Source organism: Podarcis erhardii (assembly GCF_964252035.2).
Source record: "Podarcis erhardii genome assembly, chromosome: 7".
NCBI classification, from domain to species: domain Eukaryota; kingdom Metazoa; phylum Chordata; class Lepidosauria; order Squamata; family Lacertidae; genus Podarcis; species Podarcis erhardii.
In genome coordinates this window covers 64,117,939-64,144,672 of record NC_138511.1, presented here as the reverse complement: position 1 = coordinate 64,144,672, position 26,734 = coordinate 64,117,939, and the positions used below count along the sequence as shown (strand labels likewise).

Here is a 26,734-nt window from a genome sequence, read left to right as displayed (position 1 = left end):
TAGATTTAAAAAGCACTGGTTTATTTTGAAAATCTGCTTGCACAGCCTCACATCTTTCATCATCTGTACACATCCATTTTTAACACTATACTTTCTCTCCGCCCGCCCCCCCCCCCGGCAGAATAGATTTACAATTCAGAATGACTCCTCTGGGATCATGCAGGTACAAAGTTTGAGGATGTTTAGATGCAGGTAAGATGCTGTTGTAAGAAGTCTTCATTGCAGCACTTTCTAAATATAGCCATAAATACGTTGTTTATTTCCATTCACCTTTCAAATTTCAAATCCATCCTCAAAAATTAAATGTAACTGTTAAAAAAAACCCTCCCCTCCCCCTTCTATTTTTCATGTTGAAAGCTTTAAATAAAGGTATAGAGAACTGAGAAGGATGCACAATGGACATGCCTCAGTTTTCTTCCTCAACACAATTTCACATGTTCTGTTTAAAAAGGAGGGGCAGCAATTGAACATGAGAATGAGGTGTGGGGAACAGAAAAAGGAACCAAAATTGCCTTTAAAAAAGTTAAAACCTTGATTTAAAAATGCCCTAGAACTTTCAGATATATATAATGTTAGGGAGCCCTCAACAACTAGCGAAACACAGGTGGGGAAGATATTCAGCCTCCATAAACATTTTTTTTAGAGCATGAAAACAAAGGCCTCAAATACCTGGCCCAGAACTCTTCTTGGGAGTGCAGTGCAGATTGTGCAAGTTGAAGATAAGACCAATGCAGAGAAGTGCAGGTTTGACTGGTACTCAAGCTGCAGCTGCATCCAACAGGTAGAACATACCCTTTCACCTGCTCTCTTATTTGTGCACCCAGGGATGCAGGCCAAGTGACATTCCAGGCATCTCATTAGCAAAAGGGTTCCACTCTAGAGAGAGTTGCATCAGTTCCTTGCCTTGAGAAGTCTGTGCAGCCGCTGGACCAAGACCAAGCACCATCGGTGCTCTCCACCCACGTCTTTTATCGCTCCAAGTACTGAAATATACTCCGGGTTTCTTGAGCTGAAGTGCCATCGAGCCGTAGCCGTTTGGGAGAAGGTGTTGCAATGGCGACAGGAGCTCTCTTCTTGACCTAGAAGGTGACAGGAAGCATGAGACCACAAAATCTCTTGAGCACGAGAATTTTTTAATTAACTTAATTGGCTCAGATATACGTTGACCCTGCAAAAAGAACACTGCACTCTGTGAGAAGGAGGGTCCCTGCTTTTGTCCCCTGGACATTCTTATTTGCCACAGGCAACTGAGCGAGTGGCTGTTTTCAAGTCTGAATTATATAATAACTCAGCAGTATTTTGATTATGGACCATAGAATGGCAGCTAGCCTTTGCTGCTAAGAGGGCCATGTACCATTCCTGTCCTGGGCAACTTGGCTGGGTCAGGGCCCAAGCAGACAACACACACACACAGTCTCTTTGTCACATTTAAGAAGGGCAAGGTAGCTGCTAACAGCCAGGAAACCACTCAGGATAGCAAAATGTAAGAATTGCCTTGCTCAATCAGATCAAAAGGTAATCTAGCAGAGCAATGATCTGCCAGATATAATGGGAAGATTACAATCAAGGTTGCTGCCCCTTTGCCCCCCATATCAGTCAGTTATCATTAAGCTTCTGTCACACATACCCCAAAACACAGACACATTTCCCACTCTTGGCTGTAAACACCTGACTTCTTAAATCTTTCTTCATAAGGATAATGCTGTCCGTTTCTGTTCCTTCTCCAGCTTCCTCCTATCATTTGCACTCCTGAACATAAACTACTCTTCCTTACCTTCAAGCAGTGCTAATGAGTCCCTACTAAAGCACTCTTCAAGGAGGCTGACAAAGTTAGGAAGGAATGAAATATTGTTGTGGGAAGGAGGGGTTCTGAACTCCTAGGGAGCCTCTAAGGATGGATTAACTATCCTGCCCTAAAGCAGAGGTTGTGAATCTCAAACAGGGTTGTCATTAGCATGCTAAAGAGCACAAAGATACATAAAGAGCAGCTTTTTGGCCACTCTAGCCCAGGTTCATCAAACCTGACTGGCAGCAACTCTAGCCCTAATAGATAAGATCATTCAATGCAAGTATTGGATTATTGATTGTGCAAAGTAATACTTACGAAGGTATGTGCTCATCTATAGCTCAAGAATCCATCCCCAGGACATTCCACTGGATGTCCTGTAAACAGGATTCTAGGAGACTGGGAGGCAGGCCAAGACCACCCCAATGCCTGCTGCAGTTGGACTTTCTCCTGCCCCACCCCCAGCACCAGTTTAACACCAGCTGCCCCATAGGAAGGATATTGTTGTTTTGCCTGATGTTTAATGTTTTTTGTAAGCTACTTTGGAAGGATCGTATTCTGGAAGGTGGGGCATAATGAATGAATGCTACATAATGATGTTCTGCCTACAATATGAATGAGAAAGCTGTGTTTTGGATGAAGAAGAAGAAGAAGAACAAAGAAGAAGAAGAAGAAGAGGAGGAGGAGGAGGAGGAGGAGGAGGAGGAGGAGGAGGAGGAGGAGTAGTAGTAGTTTGGACTTGATATCCCACCTTTCACTCCCTTTAAGGAGTCTCAAAGCGGCTAACAATCTCCTTTCCCTTCCTCCCCCACAACAAACACTCTGTGAGGTGAGCAGGGCTGAGAGACTTCAAAGAAGTGTGACTAGACCAAGGTCACCCAGCAGCTGCATGTGGAGGAGCGGGGACGCGAACCCGGTTCCCCAGATTACGAGACTACCGCTCTTAACCACTACACCACACTGGCTCTCCATATCATATCATGATCATGTTTCAAATTCCTTGCCAGCCAAGACTGCAAATTCTCCCTCAGACCATTCCTACTGAGGCATACCCAGTTCAAGGAACAAAAAAATGAAAAGCAGACTAAGTAAATGATTCCGTTCAATTTAAATCAAGAGATATCTACCTGGGGCTTGGACTTCTCCTTCGTCTCCTCGCTCTTGACTGGGGAGAGTGTCTGGAAGACGAAATTTCTTGAGTTCCTGGGGGCGTTTGGGTTGAGGTCTGACATGGCTGCCAGTTTCTGTAGGACTGCTTTGGGCCTGTTCAGCAGTGATCCATTCTTCAGCTGCAAAAAGAAGGAGGGGTGGATCCAGAGGCATAACATTCAAGTAACATGATCTGAGTAGTACACTGAACACAATTTAAGCCTTCAGAAGAACTGCTAGTCAAGATGTTCTTTCTCACAGGAAAAATAAATCAGGACTAGCAATCCACTTGATCTCCATTGCTTAGTTTACTAAAATAAAATAATACAAGCAGACCTGCACTGTTCAAAGAGAAGCGGTGACTCATTATACAATTTGGTACTCCTATCTCAAAAATGAGGCCCACCTTCAATTTTAAAGAAAGCTGTCTAGACACAATATGAGAAATGATGAAGGGAAGAAATAATCTATTCTCAAAAGAAATAATCTATTCTCAAAACTACTAAAGTACTGACCTGTGGATCACTGGCAGACCGGAAAGTTTCAAATGGATTTCTGCGTAGTGATTTAGTTTCCTGTACAGCTATTGAGGGAGTTGCTAGAAAAGCAAAAGACAGATAAAGTTTTGAAACTTTGCAAGAGAAAGACTAAGAACTGTAGCGTACTATAATACATATCTGCCACTTCCCCTCCCAATGCCACTTGCTCTGTACAAAGGCAGCAAGGTTTTAGGAACAAGCCACTTGGAAGTATGGCCACAGCTGGGACCATTCAAAGAACCTGAAAATCAACCCTGTGGTGGTAAACACCAATGTGAAGTTGGCCTTCTCAGTCATGGTGTTTTGACTTCTGGAAAGCCCTTTCCAGAAAATGAAAGAAAGGAGGCACCTGGCATTACCATAAATCCAAGGCCCAGGTTAAACCTACTCTTTGAAGCAAGAGTTTTGATGGCTTTGAAGCAAGAGTTTTGATGGCTAACGAAGCAAGAGTTTTGATGGCTAACGTGACTGCAGTTTTGGGGGGGGGGTTGCATCGTATTAGCTGCTGCCTCTCTTTCATTGTTTTTAAGACTGATCTGGCATTTCAGAAGTTTTATTTTTGTGAACTGTTTTATAACTTACCAATATTTAAAATGATATCAAAGTCTCACTAGGGTGCAAAAGTATTTTTTCAATCAACCTGCAGCCTTGGTGTGGAATTTTGGTGCTGAATTTTGGTGCCCACCCATCCCCATTCTGCTAATGTTCTGCTAGCATTCATAGCTCTTTGGAAAGAAACAGGTGTACCTTTCTTTTGTAGGGACTTCACAGTGACTTTTTTGGCCAGTTTCATGAACTGGCTGTTTTCATCGATATCCTCCTCTTCCCCTTTCTCCGACTGTAAATAAGCAGAATTTTCATTAGACCACATCATTATAAGCATGGAACAAAAAGTAACTGAAAAAAGATGCGGTTTCTTTAATGAATGACACTTTTACTAGTCATGTGCTTTTGCTTAAAAAAAAAGACCACTTTGGGAGGAGCCCAACAAAACAGTTCCACTAGTGCAAACATTTCTGAAATGGCACAATGGAAATTCCCCTCCCTGCTTGCACCCCCTAAATCTGTTGTGGGTTTCCCTCAACCTTCCCAAGTAGAGTTGGGGGCATATGGGGAGAGGAGAAGGAGGGGAAGTTCTGCTTGTGCTGGCAGAATTATTTAGCTGTATACCACTCTTTGAACTTAAGAGGCCAGTTCCAACCGTTATGTGGCAGCAAACTTGCATCTGTCATTGAGTGTACCCTCTTCAGGGAATTGCAGCCAATCTTACCTCTCTGACAAGGGATGCCAATTTTTGTGCCTTTTAGAGGTATACTTAAAACAAGTTACCGTATGTATGTTTTTTTAAAAACATACATATGTGAAATAATCCATAAAAGAATTTATTACTGAAATTTTGCTTTACTTGCAAGATACTGGCACAGTTCTTAATTCACCATCCAATAACAGACATTAAAAGGTGTTTTAAAACCTTTTCACCATCAAGTTTACAAACTCCCACAGACATCTTCATCCATATTGCCTGCTATTTTATAAAGAAGACTACCACTGATACTGGCCCAGTGGAAGATGCTATCTTCAGTATTATTATTTTCTTACATTAGAATGTGTGCATCACCAAGAATACTAAATATCTATGGCTTGTAACCAAGAACCAATTGGGGGGGGGGACATTTCAGCTCTCATCTCAGTCTGTCATAAAAGCAGGCTAAATGAAATGGTCCAGGAAGAAGCCTATCCACAAAGGTAAGCTACCTGTTCCCGAAGCCACTGCTCCCGCTCAAAGCGCTCCTTCCTCCACTTCGCCTCTGTCTCATCCAGATGGTCTTCGTTTTCATCATCGTTCTCTGCATCATTGTGGAACATATCCTCCTGAAAAGCATTGTCTGAAAACAGAGACAGAAAGCGAATTGGTTCTGGCCACTGCTGCCTGAAATGCTCTACTTAAAAGTAAAAGTGTTAAATGCAGAAAAAGCATTGTGGGCCTGGTGGGGGAGAAAGAGATGAGGATTTGGACTGGGATTTGAACAGTTGTGGTAGGAATAGGGGAAAGCGAGAGACCCTCCTGCTGGAGTTTGGGTTTACCAATGTAGCCTGCAGAACAGACAGCATATTTGCATAAAAAAGTATCAAAGCAGCTTACAATTTTAATACAATAAAAGCCACACAAAAATGTAAAACAGATCAGCAGCTATTACATATTTTAGAGACTGAAAGATGGTGGGGAGTAAAGGTCTGTTTCTCTCCTTCTCTAGGACCATTTGTGATCCACTAAGCTGAACACAGACAACAAGCCATGTAGGGTCTCAATAAGCCTTCTTGTTTTTCCCCCCTGCCTGCGACCACAAACAGGGCCTATCAACTTGTATCAGGCTTGGCTCATTCATCTTTATGGGTCACCAGTTGTGCAGGCTTGCTCTAGAATAAGACAGCATTATACCTATGTTCTTCCACCTGAACTTCCTCATTCGCCCAGGGCCATCGCTGTGCAAATCTCCATCAGCAAGGTATCTCTCTTGATACAAGCGCAGCTGTCGTTTGTCATCATCCAGCATCACCTTCCTAAAAAGTATCCATGTGCAAGGGAGGGAAACTGAAATTAGTCTTCATTCATAAACAAGGCTGTGCTTTCAGAAAAGCACAACCACAAACTGTATTTTAAGCTGATGTATCTGTGGCTACTGACATGTGTATTTTGTTGACTTGATCCTGGAGTTCTGCATCTGTAGGGAGGACCTCATCAAGGACTTCATCTTCATAAACATCAAGTTCCTCACCGTCATATTCATCCTCACTCCCCATCTCACTTCCCGACAGCTCAGCCTCCTCTTCCATGAAGTCCTGCAATTTGCTGAAATGTTTTGGGGGGATGGAAAGAAATTCAGTAATCCAAGTTGAGTCTAAAAAGATTTAAGGAGCTGCTGCACATCGTGACAAGCTTCATCTTACCCAGAACTGCCAACATTAGCTGGCAGAGTCTCAAATCCAGCCCTCCAAGACTCTGCTCTCAGGCCTTCAAGGAAAAAACATTTATACCTTGCAAGGCAGGAGTTGAACTGAGACTTCCATACATACACAGGATGTGCTTAATTCACCAAAGTACAGCACAATGTGTGAGTACAACACTTAAAGATACTGTGAAATATTGCAAATCCCATGTTAGGAGATACATGCAATAGAAATTTTCAACATCATGCCAGTCTTTAAGGCTACAGAAGTTGTAAGCCTACATTTTTAAAAACTAGTTATGCATTATTATTAGCAGTAACAGTATTACTATTATTACTTTATTAATATATGCCAAATCTATGCTTCTAAAAGATGCAACAAAATAGAAACAATTCAGCGCCAATCAAAATGAGGAAGCAAGACAAGAAATCCGAGGCTCTCCTCTTTTCCTTTCTTCATATAAAACCTTTGTCTTCAGCCGTGGTTTTTATTGTTCCCAATAAATTTCAGAAACACTTGTTGCCATTTATTTAATACAGAATTTAGTGTATTAATATTTTGAAATAAAACAGATGCCAAGGGTAAGCCGAATCAAGTTGGGAGAGCTTGTTCCTTCCTGCTGCTGCCTTCTTGTGGTGCCTTCACAAGAGTGTGTCACTGAGCTTATCTCAGCAGCATCCAGAAAAATAGGTTATCCCTCTGAGTACCCTCCCCTTGCCTGCTTCATCGTCAGCCCGCCATTTCCTTAAATGGAACTGGGCTGTCAAACCCTGCAGTTGTTCAAGCAGCGGCTGATTCCCAGCGGTTGATTCAAGCAGCAGTTGTCTCCTTGCACCACACTGCCTTCACCAACCATTCAGCGCAAAAGCAGATTGGCCTTAACCATCCCCCATATCTCAGTCTTGTCCAATTTGCATCGAGCCATGGTCTGAGTCCGGGGTGGCTAAGTTTTTGTGGCCTGAGGGCAACCCAGTCAGATAGGTGGGATTTAAGTAATCTCTTCCTCTTCTTCGTCTTCGTCTTCGTCTTCGTCTTCTTCTTCACTGTTGGCTGACACTTGAAGGTTCCATGCCAGCCGTTGGTGTGATTTCTCTCACACACAAACAGAGAGAGAGAGCTCCCCTGCCTGCAGATCAACTGAGGAGGTGATTATCCCCCTCAAAGTGCATAAAGTTTAGCAAATTTGCCAAGAAAGCCCCTGGAAAGATTTTTCTGCCAGCATCTTTCAAGCCTGTCCCTTTTTATTTTGTTTTAGTTAGCTTCATATACTGCATTGATCCTGTTTATTGCAAAACTATAAAGGCTAGAAGGATTTACTTACAATTTCTTCTTCATTCCTTCCCTTCGTCTCAACACTTCCTCTTCATCATCATCTTCTACTTCATCTTCACTCTCTTCTTCTTCTTCTTCTGTTTCTCCTTCCTTTTCCTCCTCCTGCTCATCATCCTCCTCCTCTTTCTTCTTTTCATCCTATCAATTCAGGAAATGAATTCAGAATTTCCTTTAGTATCTTATCACCTCCTTTACTACCTTCTATATTTCAGCTTGTTCTTTTATTTAAACAACACAGTTAGAAGGGCGGTGTCTACATGATGGTTGTTTAGGAGCATAGAAAACCCACAGAATGAGCTACTGGGTACAGCCTCCAGCTTCATTTAAAAAGCAACAGAAATGGGAATGGAAGAGCACAGTCTGTTGAAATCTCAGGAGCCTGAGGGGTGACTGAACAAGGTACTGAGGGTTTAGGCTTGAGGCTTCAGTGCTCTGCAAAGGTACTCCCCATGACCGCTAAAGGCAGAATCAGTTACACGAAGAAAGGAAAAATATGCAAATTTGCTTAGTACGCACATTCAGGCTGCAGAATGGAGTTTCTCTTCAAATCCATTTACTCTGGGGCATACCCAGCCCTGCCCATTAGCTTCTGGTGGACTAGTTGAGTAGAACATTGGCTTTGGGGAGGGAGTGGAAATAGTTAAGGTTTTGTGTGGAATGCATGCCTGGCGTTTAATTCTGGAATAACCACAATAGCTTGCAGTACTCACTTCTTCACTATCAAAGGCATGGTCATCTGTTAAGAGACAGAAGTCTCCAAATTCTTCTTCCTCATCTTCTTCCACTTCTCTACAAGAAAGGATTTTTAAACGGGAAGAAAAATACTTGTTTAGCAACTGAAATCTAGCAAAGTGGGAATGTGCAAGTGGGAACAAAGGAGTCCAATATACATTTGGAGAGCCACAGACATCTCGCCCCTGCTGTACAACCTGTCACACCTAGTTAGCCATGACAAAACATGGTGAACAAAACAAAAAGCATTAGGACTTATCTATCCTCAGTCTCCAAGATGTCACTGTACTTAGCACTGCCATTGACTAGCTGCGGCTAATTTTCTGGAGTTTAGTTTGGTGTAGAAAGGTAAACAATAAGGAGAGGTAGCACCACTTCTTGGAGACTAGGCCAGTGAAAAATTCTGCTTAACTGAGAAGCTTTCTCCTCCCAGTCCTACCGATTATCTCAATACAATGGATGTTTTCATGCTCCCTCTACTGAAGGAGAGGAAAACCTTTGGAGAACTGAGTTGCACATCTCCAAGGCTTACCTCTCAGTTGAAAAAGAGCCAGAACAAAGAGCTACTGCCTCAGCCATTGGATCATCAGTGCTGTTCTCTTTTTCCAGTTTAGGGTTTGCTGAGGAGGATCGAATGGGAGAATCTGAGAAAGAAACCAGAATTGAGATGTCACAGGAACAGGGTCCAACAGGCAGAACCCAACTGGTCCCAGATAAAGTGTTCTTGTATCCCCAGCCCTTAAACTTATTAAAAAGCTGGTGCTGCTAAAGAAACAGCAATTCCTCTACCTAATATTGGGAGCTTTTATTTCTCTATATATTATAATGTAAGAACGTCATCACACAGCTCCCATTGGAGGGTTTGCATAAAGTCAGGGAAGGGGAGCAGAAGAGAAGGCTGGTTGCACAGCAGTAGCGACTATGACATGGAGGTAAGAAGAGAGGAACAACAAAAGGGGGAAATGTGGCTGTTTCAAACAATAGCAAAAGTCTGAGTAAAGTGAAAGGTGGGTATCACTTAGAGGAAAACTGCAGTTTTAAGCAATAGCAGGGGTTTAAGTAAAACAGGGATGGAGCGATACTGAGACTGAGAAAGTGACAATTGTCAACAATGGCAGAGGTTGGACTCAGCCATTGATACCCAAGATGTGATTGTAATCTGTTTAACTACTTCTATTTTTAAATTTTGAATTGGGACCTGCTGGTGAAGGGCAGGTAATAAATCTAATGTCAAAAAATAATGATGATAATAGACCAAGCAGGGGAGACACTATCTTTAAAACTAAGGTTTGGGTATAGCAAGAAGAGAATTTGGAAAGGCTCTGTTGTGCTAGCTTCTGTGTTGCGCCCATCTCTGCTATTTCTCCTCGTTAAAACTATTTGGTTTCAAATAAGAAAAAAAAATCCTCAGTGTCTTTCCATCTTTCCTTTACTCAAACTCTACTGTTGTTTAAAACTGCAGTTTTCACATTTGTCCCTCCACCTCCACTTTACTGAAACTTCTGCCAGGTTGAGGAACATCTTTCCTGGGATGGGACTTCTTGCTCCCTTGACAGTGGCCTTCAGTCACAACAAGAGCTTTTCGGGCAAGCAGTCAGACTACTAAGCTGTTGCATTTTATACAGGTTTCCTTAATCAGATTGTTATATATGCTGTTCTTACCTCCTTGTTTATTGTTATCCTATATGTGTCTACTATGCTGCAAGCAACCTTCAGCAGTGTGTAAATTGAAAATCAAGAGTAAAAATTATTTTTAACGGAATAAAATTGCCATAAAAAAAAATCCATAGACAAAACCGTTAAATTTACTTGCCAAAACTAAGTACCTACTAGCCTCTTTCCCTTTGGTTTGATCATCATATTCTGGGTGTAGAATTTAGCAAAAGCCTACCGAAGGTGGTATGTGCAACCCTAGCTCTTGCTATGAGGAGCAAGATCCACAACTTACTCTGAGAAGCAAACTTTCCAGAGCAAAGGTTGAGCAGCTCTTCCATGTTCTGCTTCTTGCCATGGTAAGTGTTGGGAGGACACTTGTTCTGAGAGGCAAACTGGCCAGAGCACAGATCCAGCAGCTCATCCATGTTTGCATCCATGGCGTTCTCGTCCATGCTAGCCAACGGTAGGCGATCCTTGGATGACTGGTATTTGTTCCGGTGATGGCCAACATTCAAAAACCTTAAAGCAAAATTAACGACCGTCTTTGAAAAAGTCCACAGTTATCAGAGAAAGCTCAAGTGGTTTGGCAAGAAAGGTCTCCAACATGGACCTTTTGGGATGCTTCTTCTGTAGCTACACTCACACAGTGTAACACATTGTGTAACTGTTTCAGCATTTTCTTTTAGGATTTACCTACCTTAGACAACTTTTATTTACTTGCTTTGTGTATACAGTGTCATCAATGTGAAAGAATTTTACAGTTTCTCAAGGAATGTTCAATCTAAACTTTGACACAAAGAAAGCACAGGAACAGGGGTGGGGAAGTGTGGGTGTGGTTTTTATTTTCCCAAGGTTTTTAAATGCTTGTGCATTCTTGTTATGCTTCTTGGTATAATCCTGTCGGCTGCCTTTATATTGTGGCACTTCAACGTATTTGTTTTAATTTGTTTAACAGTAGCTTTAACTTTGTGTAAGCTGCCTTGGGAACCTCTTGAAGGGTGGGGTATAAATCAAAATACAGTGGTACCTCGGGTTAAGTACTTAATTCATTCCAGAGGTCCGTTCTTAACCTAAAACTGTTCTTAACCTGAAGCACCGCTTTAGCTAATGGGGCCTCCCGTTGCTGCTGTGCTGCCGGAGCACAATTTCTTTTCTCATCCTGAAGCAAAGTTCTTAACCTGAGGTACTATTTCTAGGTTAGCAGAGTCTGTAACCTGAAGCGTATGTAACCTGAAGTGTATGTAACCTGAGGTACCACTGTAAAAATAACTTGAAAATGATTTCACTCCGCTCCAAACTGTGAGCAAAGTTTTTTACACTTTGGGTTAAGATTTGGTAGGGCTGTGGGCCCTGTATGAAAATTGTTTTCAGGCTAGATTCATTCCACAAGCTGCCAATAGTCAAAAAGATCAACACACACACACACTTTCCCAATAGGCCTGTGAACTAAATAACTCTGAAATATGGCCTGCTGGTTCAAGATTTGTCACAGAGCCAGCAACTTGACTTCATTGCTAAGTCACTGAGGATACTGTGTCTTGGACTGAAAAGTGGAAGCTTATCCTTTTCTACCATCAAACTTCCTTCCTCTCATGGGTTTCAGGATTCAAGCCTATTATCTACTAGTGTTATCTACTACTAGTAGATACTGAGTACACAGGCAACAGCAAACCAACAGCTTCCATTTCTGAGACTGAGAAAGCATTCTCTGAAGAGTGGGTGCATTTCATCCCTCTGTTTATTTGTTCTAACCATTCACAATCCTATGCATGCTTACCTTGAAGCAAGTCCCACTGTGTTTGATGCAGCTTTACTTCCTAGTAAGTGTGTTTAGGATTGCAACCTTATTCTACCTATTTTGAAAGCATTACTTGCACAAGAGAGCCAACTCTCCAAATTACATACCCATCCGCATCAAGCAACTGACTCTGAGTGTCGTCTTCTAGGGAGAACTGGAACTGGAACCTCCCAGCTGTTGGAACTGGGCTTTTCTCTTCAGGAGTAGCATTGTAGAGATCTTGGGAATCCTCTATGGGTAGGGAAGGCTCAGATGCCTTCCCTGAACTCTAAAGCAGAGGCAAAGCAGAACACAGTTAGATTCATGAATTAAAAGGCAGACTGTAGCCAAAATTCAAAATAGGAAAATGAAAAATTCAAACTAGAAAAATTAAAAGTACAGGCCAGAACTCTGCAGCTAACAAACTGAAGCAATACAAAATTGGAATCAATTATAATGTTTGCATACAGAAATTAATCAATTTGCAAAAACTTTGAATATCTGGACATTGGAAGCAAAGAAAGAAAGGTTTCCCTAAGGCTGCAGAATTAAAGGAAATACATTCTGGTCTCTGCTACTAGCCAGGGGAACAAGAGCATTGGGAGGCTCGTCCTCAGATTCTCATGTCTGATTTTATGTACCATAGATTCCGGCGCATAAGGTGACTTTTGAACCCCGGAAAATCTTCTCCAAAGTTGGGGGTCACCTTATACACCGGGTATGGGTGGCGCGGAGCAGAGCCCGCCCCCCGCTGCTGCTGCGGAGGCTCAGCTCCATGCCAGGCGGCTTTCTCCCAGCGCAGAGCTGAGCCCGCCCCCCGTTGCTGCCCAGCGTATTGGGCAACTGGGCTTATAAGACGAACCCCCAAATTGCCAATTTGGGGGGTCGTCTAATACACTCAGTCGCCTAATATGCCGGAATCTACAGTATATGGTTGTTTTATATCTTGCCCTGGGATCTGCTGTACTATGGCTACAGAAGATTTAAAAACAACAGCGTCTGTCTGCAAGCTCACCATTTAAGAAACATGATACAAAAAGGAAAATCGAGTGGAGAGGGATGACGGGGGAAAGCAAATTCAGGCACCAGTTCTTAAAGTTACATATTTGCTCTTCGAGTGACCAGCTACTGTTAGTTAAAGATTCAAAAAAAAAGATCAAAATCTGACCTTAGAAGCAGAACTGATGAAGCTTGTTTTGAAAAATCCGGGAGAAGGAGAGCGGACGACTCCAACGGCAGACAGAAAGTTGCCCCCACGTGCCAGTTGCTTATTACAAGGTTGATAGGAGGGAATCATAGAACCAATCAACTCAAAGCTGCTGTTGTGACTGTTTTCCTTTGCCAAGTTTGGCAGTAAAAATGAATCTTCATCTTCTAAGAGAAGGAAAAGAAAAGTGAAAAAACCCTACTAATTTTTAGAGGAATTAAAACAACCTGAGCTGGTTATTAGAGTGAACTAAGCCACATCCCTCTCCATGGAATTTGGGAGAGGGCTGAGGTTCTGCTCAGACCCCAACTATGGGAACTGGTTTATCACTGAGTGCCAAGTGAAATTCATTCACTGCGTCTTCCCCACATAAAGCTCTGCTAGAGCACAAGTGTGACTCAATCCCACAAAATATCCTGTTTCCAGTAATGTCTCACAGAAAGGGGAAACCACCAATTCATTGAAACAGAAGTCACCAACAAAACGAAACATTTGCAATAACATAGGGAAACAGCTGAACATTTTCAGAACTACAAACATGGAATGAGAACAGCTCAAGCTACATAAAACAGCCCACATCAAAACTAAGATCTTCTGCTCAACCCAACTCCCTACAACCTAGTTAGGTATAACTCATCCAGCGACTATATCCCATACACCTCTCTCCTAGTTTCACCTCTTACATACACAGCTCTCCACACACCGCTTCATTTCTAGCATGTGAAGATTTGAGCCTCTAAGCAGTCAAAGACTTACAACTTCACATTTTCCTTGCAGCAAATCCAGTGGGGTTCTGATCCACACTTTAGCAGATCGTAAGCCAAGATAGGTTTGCAGCAAGGCATGCAGCAGATCACATCTATCCCAGAGGTGGCTGTTCGATAGACCTTCCCAAAATTTTACCAGCCTATGTATCTGTGTATTAAACTTACCTTGTAACTAAAAGAAATATATTGCTAATTGTTGAAGTATATCTATGTTCTGGCAAAATGCTTGCCCACCATTCAATCATGAAGAGAAGAAGCAGAAAGACTTACATATAAAAGTTATTAAGACATATATTTTAGTTACAAGAGAAGCTTAGTTTGTCGTTCAAAGGCACAGTATGAAAAAACAGACAAGAGCATGCCAGCTGCAGATATGCAGGTATATTACCTGGCTTGTGTGATCTTCCCACACCTTCTTCCACCTCAGCTTTTTCACATGGAAGAGAACACCTGCAAGAAACAGTAACAGCCCAAATGAAGGATAATCATATTTTTAAAAGGTAGTAAGGACCACTCCATAAATCAGGGACAGCCAATGTGGTGCCCTCCAGTTGCTGATGGACACACTGGGTGATTGGCTATGCTGGCTCAGATTGGATTCCAGGAACATTTGGAATTTACCATGTTGGCTAGCCCTGTAATAAAACTAAAGCTTACCCTGTTTTTGAAGAGTTATCCTTGAACAGCAACAAGGTTGACTCTGTTGAGGAAAGCTTTGGAACAGCAGTGCAGTGCACAAAGTTAGCTGCTTGTTCCTCATCAACCGATTCTTTGTCAGTTTCTTTGTCGCTATCTGCAGGGCCTTGCTCTTCCAGCTCCTCATTATCTTCCTCTGCCTCACCAAGGAGATACTCCACCGTCTAGTGGAATATACAAACACACACATATACCAAATTCCAAAGTGAGTGAACTTTTGCTTACGGGTATGCTTAAACACAAACAGTTGTTGGCTTCAAGTGCATACACTTTTACGGCGAACAGTGAAAACTCTTATGAAACCTACGGTTACAAAACAGGGCTTTAAAAAAAGGATTAGGCCAGTTGCTAGGAGACAATAGAAGAACGTTGCCTTCCTGACTTGCTTCTGCGAAACCCACAAGCATCTGGCTTGGCACTATGGGAAACAAGATGCTGAACTAGATAGACTGTTGATCTAATCCAGCAAAATTCTCATGTTATCTAGACTTCTTTAGTCTCTTCTTTCTGTATATGCGATAAACGTTTCTAACCCTTATAGTTACAGACAACACCTTAAAAAGATGGAGCCAGTATCTGCCAAAAGCTCAGACTAAGAAAAGAGGTACAATGGGGGCCACCAGCAGCAAGGATAAAGAAGTGGTTGCTGGTCACAGTTCCCATTCCCTACTGCCTGCCCCATCCATCTTTTGGGATAACTGATCCAGAAGGCCAACACTTAATTTCTAGAGCTGGTCTATCTCAAACTACTATTCTCCGGTTCAGAAGCCCTTCCTCCTAACATATTGCAAGAGTTATCTCAGCAGTGAAGAATATGTACTTCCTTAAATTCTTTCTTCTTCTTTTCCCAAGTCTAATCCCTAGCATTTAAAAACAGGTGCCAGGACAGAGTCCAAGAACACGTTGAGCCCAGACAGATGCCCTCTTTTGCAGCTGGACATCATGGGTGGCATAAACTCTGCAATAGAGGAATCTGCTGCTACTTGACATTCACAATGATCAGAGGCTGCTCCCTTAGTTTTTTATCTGGCCCATTTTTATTGCTGTATTTTACAGATTCCAATTATATTAATAATGTACCCCACTTTGATAATTCAGATTGTAACTTGCTTTTCAAGTCTTCTAAATGAATACTAAATTTTTGCAGAACTCCAAAACTTAGATGCAACAGTTGTTGCCTTTTGTTTAATTTATTCTGCCTATAGTAAAATTGCAGAATTGGTCTTGCTAGGGGGGCAGATATGTATATTTAAAGCAAACTAAAGTACCGGTTCATCACAATTCTGCCTGGCTTTGCAGTGCTTCATTTCCTTGCAACAGAGCTTCTAAGATACTCTGCTAGTTGATACTCTGTACAGCAATGTCATTCTTGGCCTCGTTTCCTACTTTCTCATATTCAGAGCCCCACTGTGTGGCTTTTGAGAGGTATGGAACAAGGCAAAGTAAGTGGTGGCCCTTCAGGGTTCTGTGACTACCTGCCTGAATTTCTGTACTTCCTCAGGGGAAATTGCTTCATGATTAAATCATAACAAATTTCTGGCTGCAAAATTGCCAGCAGAAAGGTGGATAAGATAAAAGCCTGGATTTCAATGCCTAGCTGTGTGGGGAGCTGAAGCCACATTTACTTAATTACAGTTTTTATTTCAGATCACTTTGGCAAGAGGCCAATATTAAACATGGCGCAAATTCCTGAGTCTCATAGTTCCTGGACAGTTTTATGAGAAGTCAGCAATACATTAGAACTTGCTGAAGTAGGCCAAAATAAAATAAAATGTAAAGGAAAATAAAGGAAAGACCTCTTGATTGCCTTCCTCCTCCTCTTCCTCAGATTCATCTGTCATCTCCTCCTCTTCCTCCTCCTCTTCCACCATATCCTCATTATCCAATTTATACAATGCTTGCCGCTTCTGGCGTTCCTCCATCCTGCGGAGCTTCATGACCTCCTGCAGTTGAGCCTTAAGCATTTGTAGCTTTTCACCTGGTAAGCATAAATGCACGCTAAGATGCACATTTTAACAGACACACAGAAATGTCATTGTCCCAGGCAAACATTTTAATGATGCCACCAACAATTAATTTTAAATGCAATGGAAGCTTATTTGAAATTGGGGGTGTTCAGGAACTCATGTGCTGACTAAGAGAACCAGCAATTCCAGCTAGGAGAGAAGGAAAGCTTCAGGCTTCTGAGATCTTATTTGCTTTAAGCTAAAAAGGACAATTGGTCCTACCTTAAGCATAGATTTTGTAGGCGACGAGGGGTTAACTGGGGATACTGTATCATCAAGAGGACAGAGCTACTCATCATGTGGGACTAGGGCTGTCATTCAATTGACTAAAACTTGGATTATGGAAATGTGAGTCAATCAATTAAACCTGTATGAGCAACAAAGATTATTTTAAATTCAGATGAATGCCATTTTGTGTCTTTTTCTAAATGACGCATGCTTGTGTTGCAGTAGGCATCATCTTAGTCAGTTCTCTTTTTTGAAGATGCTACTTGCCATCAGCAGCTTTGAGAATCTGCATTTTTTAAAAAATGTAAGAAACTAAAAACCTGCTTTCCAATCAAGGGGCACCTTTTTAGTGTATCAAAAATGTTACTGACAAAGTAATCTACATTGGTTGAGCCACCATTGCAGCTCTATTTATGACAAGCACCCGAGAACTGATGGAAGCATCCCCACCCAATAAACCTTGCCCTGTGCTCTCTCAAAGCGTACCTGGTTTTGCATGGGTTGCACCCTCCACAGTCTCTGCAGCCAACGTCACTGCCACCACATCTGCTTTCAGCTCCTCCTTGCCCTCATGAGTGGTCTCTTTCCGAATGATATTCAAGCCCACCGTTCGTTCTGCTTTTGGCTTGGTTGTGTAAAGTGCATGCTTCACAAAACGTTCCTTCAAAGCATCTAGTTCTGTTTTTTGGGGGGCGGGGGTTAGAAAAGAAAACATACTATAATTACTTATTTGTGAAAAACTTTGTAGTTTTCATTTTTTAAAAGCCTATCAATCTTACTTCAGATGGATCTAAAGTTACCTAAAATCAATCAAGTTGAAAAATAAGAGTCTTCCTGTTAAGAATTTAACACCATGCCAACATCTGTTGGGGTTTCTGAAATTTTGGTTGAAAGTGGGAGAAAATAGTTCTCTCATGAACATGGCACAATTCTGGGGTTAAACCTATGGGCAAAAGTCAAATCTTCTGTCTTTTCATAATATTTTTTTAGTTTTTCTTGCACTAACAATTGAATAAAAGATGTCAAAAGTCTTCTTAACTCTTGTTGGGTTTGAGACAATAAAATAGTGTCATCCCTCAAACAGCACCTCAGCTGTCAAGAATTAAGGGACACTTTTTAGGACACCTTTGGAAATTAGGAACTACATCCAGGTAACTGTGATGGCAAGCATTTGAAGAAGCCTTAAGGAGAAGGGCCGTAGCTCAGTGGTAGAGCATCTGCTTTGCATGCAGAAGGTTACAGGTTCAACCCCCCAGCATCTCAAGGTAGGGCTGAGAATGTTTCAGATGAACACTGAAAGGCAATGTAGGTTGTACTGAACTAGATGGACCAATGGTCTTACTTGATATAAGGCAGGTTCTTGTGTTCCTAATGGAAGAGTGCCGATTTATGGTTTTTACTGCTATGTGTCACAATTATTAATACTGGGGGGCAGGCAGGCTTGTGAAAAAGTGTCCTTGCTTAAATATGAGCGAGAGACTTAACTAAACCATGCTAAGTGAATATCTTACCCAGGCTTAAAACAACCTGATTTAAGCAAAGCATGTCACAATTCTAGACACATTACACAGAAATAAATGATTTCAATATCCAAAGTGGCAGATAGCACCTGACCATTGAACTCAAACGTTTTAGGAGAAGATACGTTTTAGGAGAAGATACGTTTTAGGAGAAGATACCTTCCCCTCCCCAACAATGCAAACTTCCCTAGCAATTCCCTTTTCAATCTTTTGTCATATAAGCAGTAGCAAGCGAATAAGAATCACAACATAACAAGATACTAGATGCTGGTACCACACCTCTGTTAGATTCCGGCTCATCAAGATTAATAAACGAATCATCCCCGGAACACAGCCTAGGCTTGATTGTCAGGTCTACTCCCAGCTCCCGAAGCCGATCCAGCTTGGACTTCTTTGTTTTTTCAGCAGGAGCTAACAACACTGCTTCCTGTGGCTGCACAATGTCTTTGGGCTTTCCACCCAGTTCTGAAGATTGCTCCTCCACTTGCTCAAGTAAGTTTTCTTCCACTTCATTCTCTACTGATTTGATGCATTCTGCAGGGATTTGATCAGGCTTTTCTTGCTTTCCAGAACTCAGCTCCTCCTTAAGGCACTCAATTTTTAAATCACTGCCCTGTTCATTTTCCTCAAAACAATGTTTTGCCAAATTTCCCACTTCCCCAGTAGAAGTTTCATCTGTGCTGGCAGAAGCAGGGTTCAAGGGGGCCAAAGATTGCAGATCAAGCCCTGCTGCCAATACTCTCCCTGCTGGTTGGTTAAATTGTCCTCTCCAACTCTCACTGCAATCGATACCTGGGTTCTTTGGAACAGCACTTTCTTCATCCAGACTGGGCTGATATTTAGTTGATCTGGGGGGGGGGGGAATACAAGTTAGATCACTACCAATCTTAAACTTGTTCATTTCAGAAAATGAAGAAATCAGGCTAAGGGCAGAATGCAGTATTTTGCCTATTTATCCTTGAATAAAGGGAGGGGGGAGAGAATTATAGAAGAATGATTACAATTTTCTGCCAGTAGCTAGACACAGTAATGTGCACAGTGCCTTCTCATGTGGGGCAGGAGAGTTAAATTGTGCAACATGTTCTACTGATGTTCATTTTGTTTTAGCCCATTTTGAGTCAATTCAATATAATCATAATGAAAAGAAACAATCTCCCAATTTTTGAAAAGGAAGCAGTCCCTTTCATCAGTGTCCAGTACAAGCAGAGAGGAAGGACGGGCGGAAGAGACTCATCACTGCCCAATCTCAGACTAGCAGGCTGTCATAGCATCTCACTTTTTGGAAAGGAGCTGGACCTGCTGGTATTAAGAGAAGTCAGGATAGGCAAGTGTACATAGGATCCATTTCCCCATCTCTTCATTACAAGGCAAATGTATTTTTTATCTTGTGAACTGGCCTGAGATCTTCAGATGAAGGGAGTATATCAATTTAAGCCTTTCCTTTTTATTCCACGCAATAATCTCTACATGTTTCCACAGGATTACAAAATAGATACTGTACAAGGGTTGGTTGGAGGCATTCACTCATTGCAGCATATGAAATGAATTAACTCTCTCTAACTTGGAGTAAATAATAGTTTTGTACATAAAAACACCCTCAGTTAGATCTCAGAGTATAAATGGCACACTTATAGTAAGAGATGTCAGTTGCATACTCAGTGCTAAAAATAAAATTAGAATTTAGCCCCAAGAATTGCAAAAAATAAATCCTGTATAAATTATGTAAACTTTGGAATTACACAAGTTTGTTTATTTTGCACAATATATTTGGATTTTGCTTGTCAATGGGAAAAGCTTGAACTGGGCAGCATGTTGTAACCCTGAACTTGACCTCTGGAAAATCTTAATCACCCTTCTGGCTTCTGAAAACTGAGCAGGCATATTTTCAGAGCTATGCAGCCTTGAAACTTTTTTATTTTAATGAAACCCAGAGTTTCTAAGAAGATTAATTCTGTTAAAATCCTGGGAAATCTTTTTAATCTCTAAAACATTTTATATCTACTGTGTGTGTTTTTTAATTTTTACTATTGCTACGATAATTGCTTTTGTTTCTAATGTTTTTGATCTGCTTTATATTTGTTTTATGATTCTTTTGTAAGCTATCTTGAAAAACTAGATTAATGAAATTATGATTTTAAAAAGATGAATTCTGCACCCAGTCCTATTCTATAACAACCCTACTGCAACACCTACAGATGCCTGTATCATGAAAAGGAAGTTAGCAGCAAGCTTGACTTACTTTAGCAAAGCCATAGCACTTCCCTGGAAGGCAGGACGAGGTTTGCGCTTGAAGAATTCATGGACACTTTTGGCTTCTGGTAGGTGATATGGGAGAGGGATGCTGGCTTCTACCAGAAAAGAAACAAAGGGATTAAACTGGTCTGTGTGGATACAATGAAGGAAAGTTTTGAATAGTATGGCCTTGGTTTAACTTTTAATGATAAAAACACAAAAATCTTAAAAGGAACATATGAAGCTGTTTTATACGAAGTCAGACCATTGCTCTAGCAAGCACAGTAAGGTAAAGGTAAAGGGACCCCTGATCGTTAGGTCCAGTCATGACCGACTCTGGGGTTGCGGTGCTCATCTCACTTTATTGGTTGAGGGAGCCGGCGTACAACTTCCAGGTCATGTGGTCAGTATGACTAAGCTGCTTCTGGCGAACCAGAGAAGTGCACGGAAACACCGTTACCTTCCCGCCGGAGCAGTACCTATTTATCTACTTGAACTTTGATGTACTTTCGAACTGCTAGGTTGGCAGGAGCAGGGACCGAGCAACGGGAGCTCACCCCGTCGCGGGGATTCGAACCGCCGACCTTCTGAACGGCAAGCCCTAGGCTCAGTGGTTTAACCCACAGCGCCACCAGCATCCCAGCAAGCACAGTACTGCCTATCAAATGAATCTCCAAGGTCTGTGGCAAAGATAGGTCCACATTCTGTTGACAGTTCCTTTAAGGTGTTTTTAAAGTGGGCGATACCAGAGTTTAATAGAACCTGGAACCTTCTACATGCATACAGAATCTTGCAAAATGTTTTGAAATCTTACCTCTGACAAGCCGCTGAGTCTCGCTGTGCAGCTGTTTGATGGCTTCCTTACCCAGCTTGGCTGCCTTCCGCTCCTTAACAAAAATGAAAAGACAGCTTTGAGCAAACATGTGGCTTAGACACAATTAAAAGTTAGGCATACTCAGGATGGAAGATGAGGTGCTGTTAAGTACCATACAAAAAAGTGAGATAGAAACAAAACTAAAAGTGAATAGGTGTGGGTGTCATTTTTAGGTTCCTTCAATAGACGTTCCTCATATTCATCCATCTTGTTTGTCGCGTTCACTCTCAGAACCAGTATTGATGGGAGAGGCAATAAAATTTAACATGCCAAAAGAAACTTTTATACAGAGTATTGCTTAAAGAAATACCAAATATTTATCCAAATATTTTTTTCTGGGGTTTCTGTGGTGTTTGCTGCAGATCCCCACCAATTTCTGTCTAGCACACTGGGACACTGGGCTTTGAAGGTGCTCCAGTGCAGTACTTTTGGAATCTTCCTATAACCGTCTCCATTTGAATTCCACAAATGTGGCACCACTTTAAAGGCTCTGCCTCTGGTTACCACCCAACTAGAATTTGGGATCATCCAGTAAAACTGATTGGCAATAAGTTCAGGTAAACAAAAACAAATACTTTGGATGGTTTCCTTGGATGGTTTAGCATTACTCACCTTCCGTTTTTTCACTTTCTCTTTTCCTGCAGCTTTTATCAACTCTAGAGACTCTCCATCTTGAAGAAGGGGATCCTCTTCCTCTAAGCCATTCTCAAAGAGGTCTTTATCAGCCAGCAGACACCCACTGTCATTGAAAGAAGACCTCTCACTATCCTCCTGGCCCAAGAAAGGTAGAATATAGGAAACAGTTAGCAGTTGCTACCTCCCCCTCTTTTCTATATAAATAGAAAGGAAATCAATGTTTTCAACTGCATACTATAAGTTCACAGTAAAGCCAACCACAGGCGACCACCCTCCACTCATGTGGAAGTTACATTTCGGGGCCCCACACACATAGGAGAAAATCATGTAAGTGGGGAGCACCTGTTTTTTCCTGCTCTCCAGCTCTCTCTTCAATCCAAACCAAAACCAAATATCTAGAGTTGAAGCTCTGGAGCCTGCTGGAGGTAGCTTTGGAAAGTGGCTGCTACTGCTACTGCAGGGAGACTAAGCAACCTAAACAAAGCCCTGCTGAGCCTCTCTTCAGGGCTTCCTCCACCCTCACTGACATCATCTTTAGGATCCAGAGATGGTTTCCTTATCAGCCATGAAGACACTCTCTTCTGTCATTTCCTGGTATGATTCCATTTTATTTTATTTATTTATTTCCCGGTACCACATGTATACATGATCACGCTTGAGTCAATTGCACGTAAAAGTGGGGAGACGCCTGTAGTGCAAGGCCCCATGCTATACCATGAACCACAGTAGAAGTGGGGCATCTCTGGCCCTCCAGATACTATTGGAATACAACTCTCATCGTTCCTGACAACCAGTCACACTGGCTGAGGCTGATAGAAGCAGAAAGTACAAAAATGTCTGTAGCATCACATGCTTCCCATCCTATTTGCAGTCAAACCCTGGCCCAGTTTAGACAAACAACTTAACATGCAATAAAACTGTCCCTGGCCTGTACTGCTTCACACTGAGCAAAGGATTATATGTTGTGGGTAAGCATTCAATCAATGTTTATACATGGAAAATCAGCACATCAAAAGAAGCCTACATTAGATTACTCCTACCCATCACATTTTCTATATAAAAGTGGTGGTGTGCGTGAGATAAGATTTTTTTAGAATAGAGGGGAACATTCAATTATGCAATGGCCATCTGTCCTCTAAAGTGACACGAGAACAAGAACAGTTGCATGGTGAGCTACTTATCTAGACTGTGCCTTATTCTCTCCTGTTACAGCAGCAAGTTGGACTACCATACCATAATGCTATAGCTGACATTTCAGTTTAACAGTGCAGCTGGTGAGACACTTATGTACATGCCAGTCAATGCAACATGAGGCATGAATCACAAAATGTAAATACATCACTTGGCATTAGACTGGACTTTACCTTGGGTGCACACAATGATTCCATCAAAGCCCAATCCCTTAAAATGTTCTTCTCATTCCCATCATACCTTCCCTTCTTCTGCCTCTCCTTTCTTTATGAGATCTCTAATAGCTTTCAATTTTTTCTCTTTCTCCTTCCTCCTTTTCCTTGGGGCACCCTTTTCTTTTTCAATAATTTCCTTCATACAATGACTTCTGTGGTTCTTGTGTTTTTTCCCAGAGTTCCCCAACTTATGTTCAGGCAAGCCAAGCTCTGGATACATTCCAAGGTTCTTATTATGGAACAAGTTGTCCACTTCATCATCATCACTGTCTTGCAGAGCCTGGCAGATTAGGTTGGATTTCTTCTCCTTAGCAGCAAATGTATCATCATTTTCCTTCATGCTTTCCATATCCCCAGTTGCAGCCTCCGATTTCTCAGGAGCCATGTCTTCTCTTTCACTGTCACTGTCTGGGAGGATCTTCTTATATTTGACTCTCTTACTCACATATATCTCTTCATCAGAATCTGTCAAAAATAAAATTTTCACATATTTATGGCACACATATTTTAAACGCACACATATTTTAAAAGCAGCTAAACTTATTTCTTACCCTCTTCTCATTTGAAATATTGCAGATTCAGTTGCATACTGCAGTCAAAGATAAGCAACGCTAATTCAATTAATTTAATTGAACTTTATTGTACAATTGTAGGCTCTATTTCCCCCCTGCTCTGGTAACAATCCACAAACTACTACAGCTCATAGGAGTGTAAGGACCAGGTGTGTGCACGTAATTATTTCCTTTTTAAATTGGCTTCAGCTGTTCAGGTCTATTGTTTTCCACTTTGGAATATACTAAGAAATATTTATTATTTTTAGAAATCAGTTTCAGGAAAGCAGTCCTGATATCAAAATGGCTTTCAAAACTTTGTGGGAGAGAGGGGTAGGCAGGGAGGTGTCAGATATGCATGGAGGGGCTCCTATGAAAAATGGATTAACTGTGTGCATGATGTTGGGTAAATTATATACGTGTCACATTTATATATGTTAGAGATATTTACTGTTGTATAGGACATATCTTTGAAATAATGCAATGACCCCTGTAATGCCCTTTTGTTTTTAAAGACAGTAAATTACTGACCTTCATCATCAACAGATGCAACTCCTTTGTTTATCTGTGCTGGAGAGGTCATTTCACAGCTTCCCTGTCCGCTGTCTGAATCGCTGTCAGACGCTTCCTGAGATTTCAGATCCTCGACATCCAACTGAATCTGGATGTTGATTTATAAGTATGACAATAGAGACAAACACATGTAAATGTTTTGATAATGGAATTTTAAAATAGAAGCCAACTCCAGCACCATTCACCTCCCAACTGCGAAGAAAACGACATTGGGCCCTTAGGAGCAGAGTTCTTCAGGGTTCCATTGTCTAATGTCTGCATGGCAAGACTGCCCAGAGAGTGAGTCTGGCATGATTAACACAACAGTGACATGCTTCTGATTTAAAAACCAGAACCAGAAACTGCTGCATGGTACATTTATCAAACTCAGCATGATTAACAGACTATATAGTAGAAGTTCCCACGGATGTAAGTTGCACAGTAGTGTAAGGATCAAAGTTATACAAGGCAGGCATGGGAGAGAGCTCAATGGGTGACCGTGGGCCAGTCACTACCTCTCAGCCTAACCTACCTCACAGGGTTGTTGAGGGGAATTAAACGAGGAGGGGGTAGGACCATGAAATGGATTAAAATGTGGGATATGAAGGCAATGAATGAATAACAAAACAAAACAAAACAAATTAAAAGCACACATGCACAAGTCTGAAACGGTAACAGTGCATTCCCCCTCCGAGGACCATACAGTATTTCAAAGCAACTGGGGGGCCCCAGGACACCCGAGGTTAGCCGCAATGTATGCTGGGAGTTGTAGTTCTTGCTCCCTTCGGTGGTTCCCGCGGGGCCGCAGCCAGCCGCCAAGGCAAGTGTCCTCCGTTCTCCCCTCGCACCGCCAGCCGCTGACTGGAGGCAGTTTCCAGGCGTGAGCCAAACCTACACTGGACTCACCTCAGTCGCCGCCGCCATGGCGCCCGACGCCGACGAGCGAAAAGCGCCAAAGCCTCCCTCGCGCCTCCGAATTCGAGTCTTCCCGCTCTTGCTGAGAGTTTGCCCCCCGCTCCTCAGACCTTAGCCAATCGCAACTTGCCTCCGCCCATACGCCGGTTGTCATCCTGGCACGAACCAATTGAGAGGCAGGATTTCCTCCGCGGCACCGCCCCCACGTAGCCTGCGTTAACCCTTCTCCCTTCGCGACGCAGAAGGAACATAGAGATAAAATACAGCAGAATAGCCAAATTCTGAAAACAAGGCACTTCCCTGTCCCTTTTGGTTTGGTTTTTTTCTTTCTTTCTTTCCTGCGGGGTTTTCTCTCCAGCCCACAAGAAATAAAAGAGCGCGCGTGGGGTGGTGGGGGTGGAAAATCCATATTGCAGATGGGTGGTGTTTGTCGCGAAAATGGCTAACCACAACCCTGTAGTTTGGTTCACTGTCATGTTCGGGGGAGGACTGAGAGCGTAGCATGCAACAGCTGCACAAACAACAACCCTGCAATATAGTCCAGTGTTAAAATATTGTTGCTGTTATTGTTTTTAATTTAATATAGCAAAAAAAATTGTTGCCGCGGAGCAAGCTACTTAAATCTACCCCTTTCAACACAAAAAAACCACCCACTCAGAGCTCAACAGTACTGTACTCAAGCTCTGTGTGCTAATGCACACATTGATGCTCCCTTTGTGCATCAATATAGGTTGCATTTTCAGATGCTTAAAACTCCACTCCACACATCACTTTTTCCACATAAAAATAAGACTTGAGTGTGAAAGGGCGTGAATTGCTGTTAACTTCGCCGTTAGGGTTTAATGTTGTTGCCTAATCGTAGCTATGCTAAAATAAACTATTTCTCCACTTATTTCTATGGGAAGCAATTGCTTCCTCAACAGTAGATACAAGCCTATGTCATGCCTGGATACGTAGCGTCCAGCCTCTCTGATGGTCTTATGCCATGTTCACTATAGCAATGAATCCTCCATGGGTTGTGCTTTCCCATGTAATGCTGGCTGTACCTGGACCCTTTGTGGGAAAGTAGGCTCAGGGCCAGCTCAGGGTTTTTGTGGAACCCTTTCAGCTTCTTCTTCCTCTAATCACAACCTTTTCCTTTGCACTCACTCACCCCACTCCTTAAAACTAAAACAAGTGTTTTAAATATGCAAGGGAAGTGATATTGTTTTTACTACATACACT

At 42.1% G+C, this 26,734-nt stretch overlaps 1 protein-coding gene and 1 long non-coding RNA gene across 2 annotated transcripts; one reads left to right on the top strand and one right to left on the bottom strand.

The window, feature by feature from the left end:
• Nucleotides 1-25,644, bottom strand: CLSPN (claspin). Its single transcript, XM_081871651.1, has 24 exons — nt 25,502-25,644; nt 24,575-24,704; nt 23,518-23,957; nt 22,063-22,221; nt 21,391-21,463; nt 20,584-20,692; nt 18,624-19,192; nt 17,311-17,502; nt 16,387-16,568; nt 14,552-14,754; nt 14,283-14,344; nt 13,089-13,294; nt 12,049-12,209; nt 10,436-10,662; nt 9,020-9,131; nt 8,466-8,544; nt 7,745-7,893; nt 6,161-6,325; nt 5,915-6,036; nt 5,230-5,360; nt 4,222-4,312; nt 3,451-3,533; nt 2,914-3,075; nt 1-1,079 (listed from the first exon to the last, which is right to left on the bottom strand). The coding sequence occupies exons 1-24, from the start codon at nt 25,517-25,519 to the stop codon at nt 969-971; spliced, it is 3,936 nt and encodes a 1,311-aa protein (XP_081727777.1). The 5' UTR covers nt 25,520-25,644; the 3' UTR covers nt 1-968.
• Nucleotides 18,756-22,050, top strand: LOC309347292. Its single transcript, XR_014158894.1, has 3 exons — nt 18,756-18,836; nt 20,504-20,662; nt 21,813-22,050. It is a non-coding gene; the product is annotated as an uncharacterized lncRNA (long non-coding RNA).
• Nucleotides 25,645-26,734: the final 1,090 nt, after the last annotated feature.

Excerpts from the sequence above, each read along its gene's own strand:
- CLSPN (XM_081871651.1), bottom strand. Across the intron at positions 21,464-22,062 it reads AGAAAGTGAAAAAACGGAAG|GAGCGGAAGGCAGCCAAGCT; the intron begins GTGAGTAATGCT and ends ATTTTTGTTAAG. Across the intron at positions 13,295-14,282 it reads GGGAAGATCACACAAGCCAG|AAGATGAAGATTCATTTTTA; the intron begins GTAATATACCTG and ends TCCTTCTCTTAG.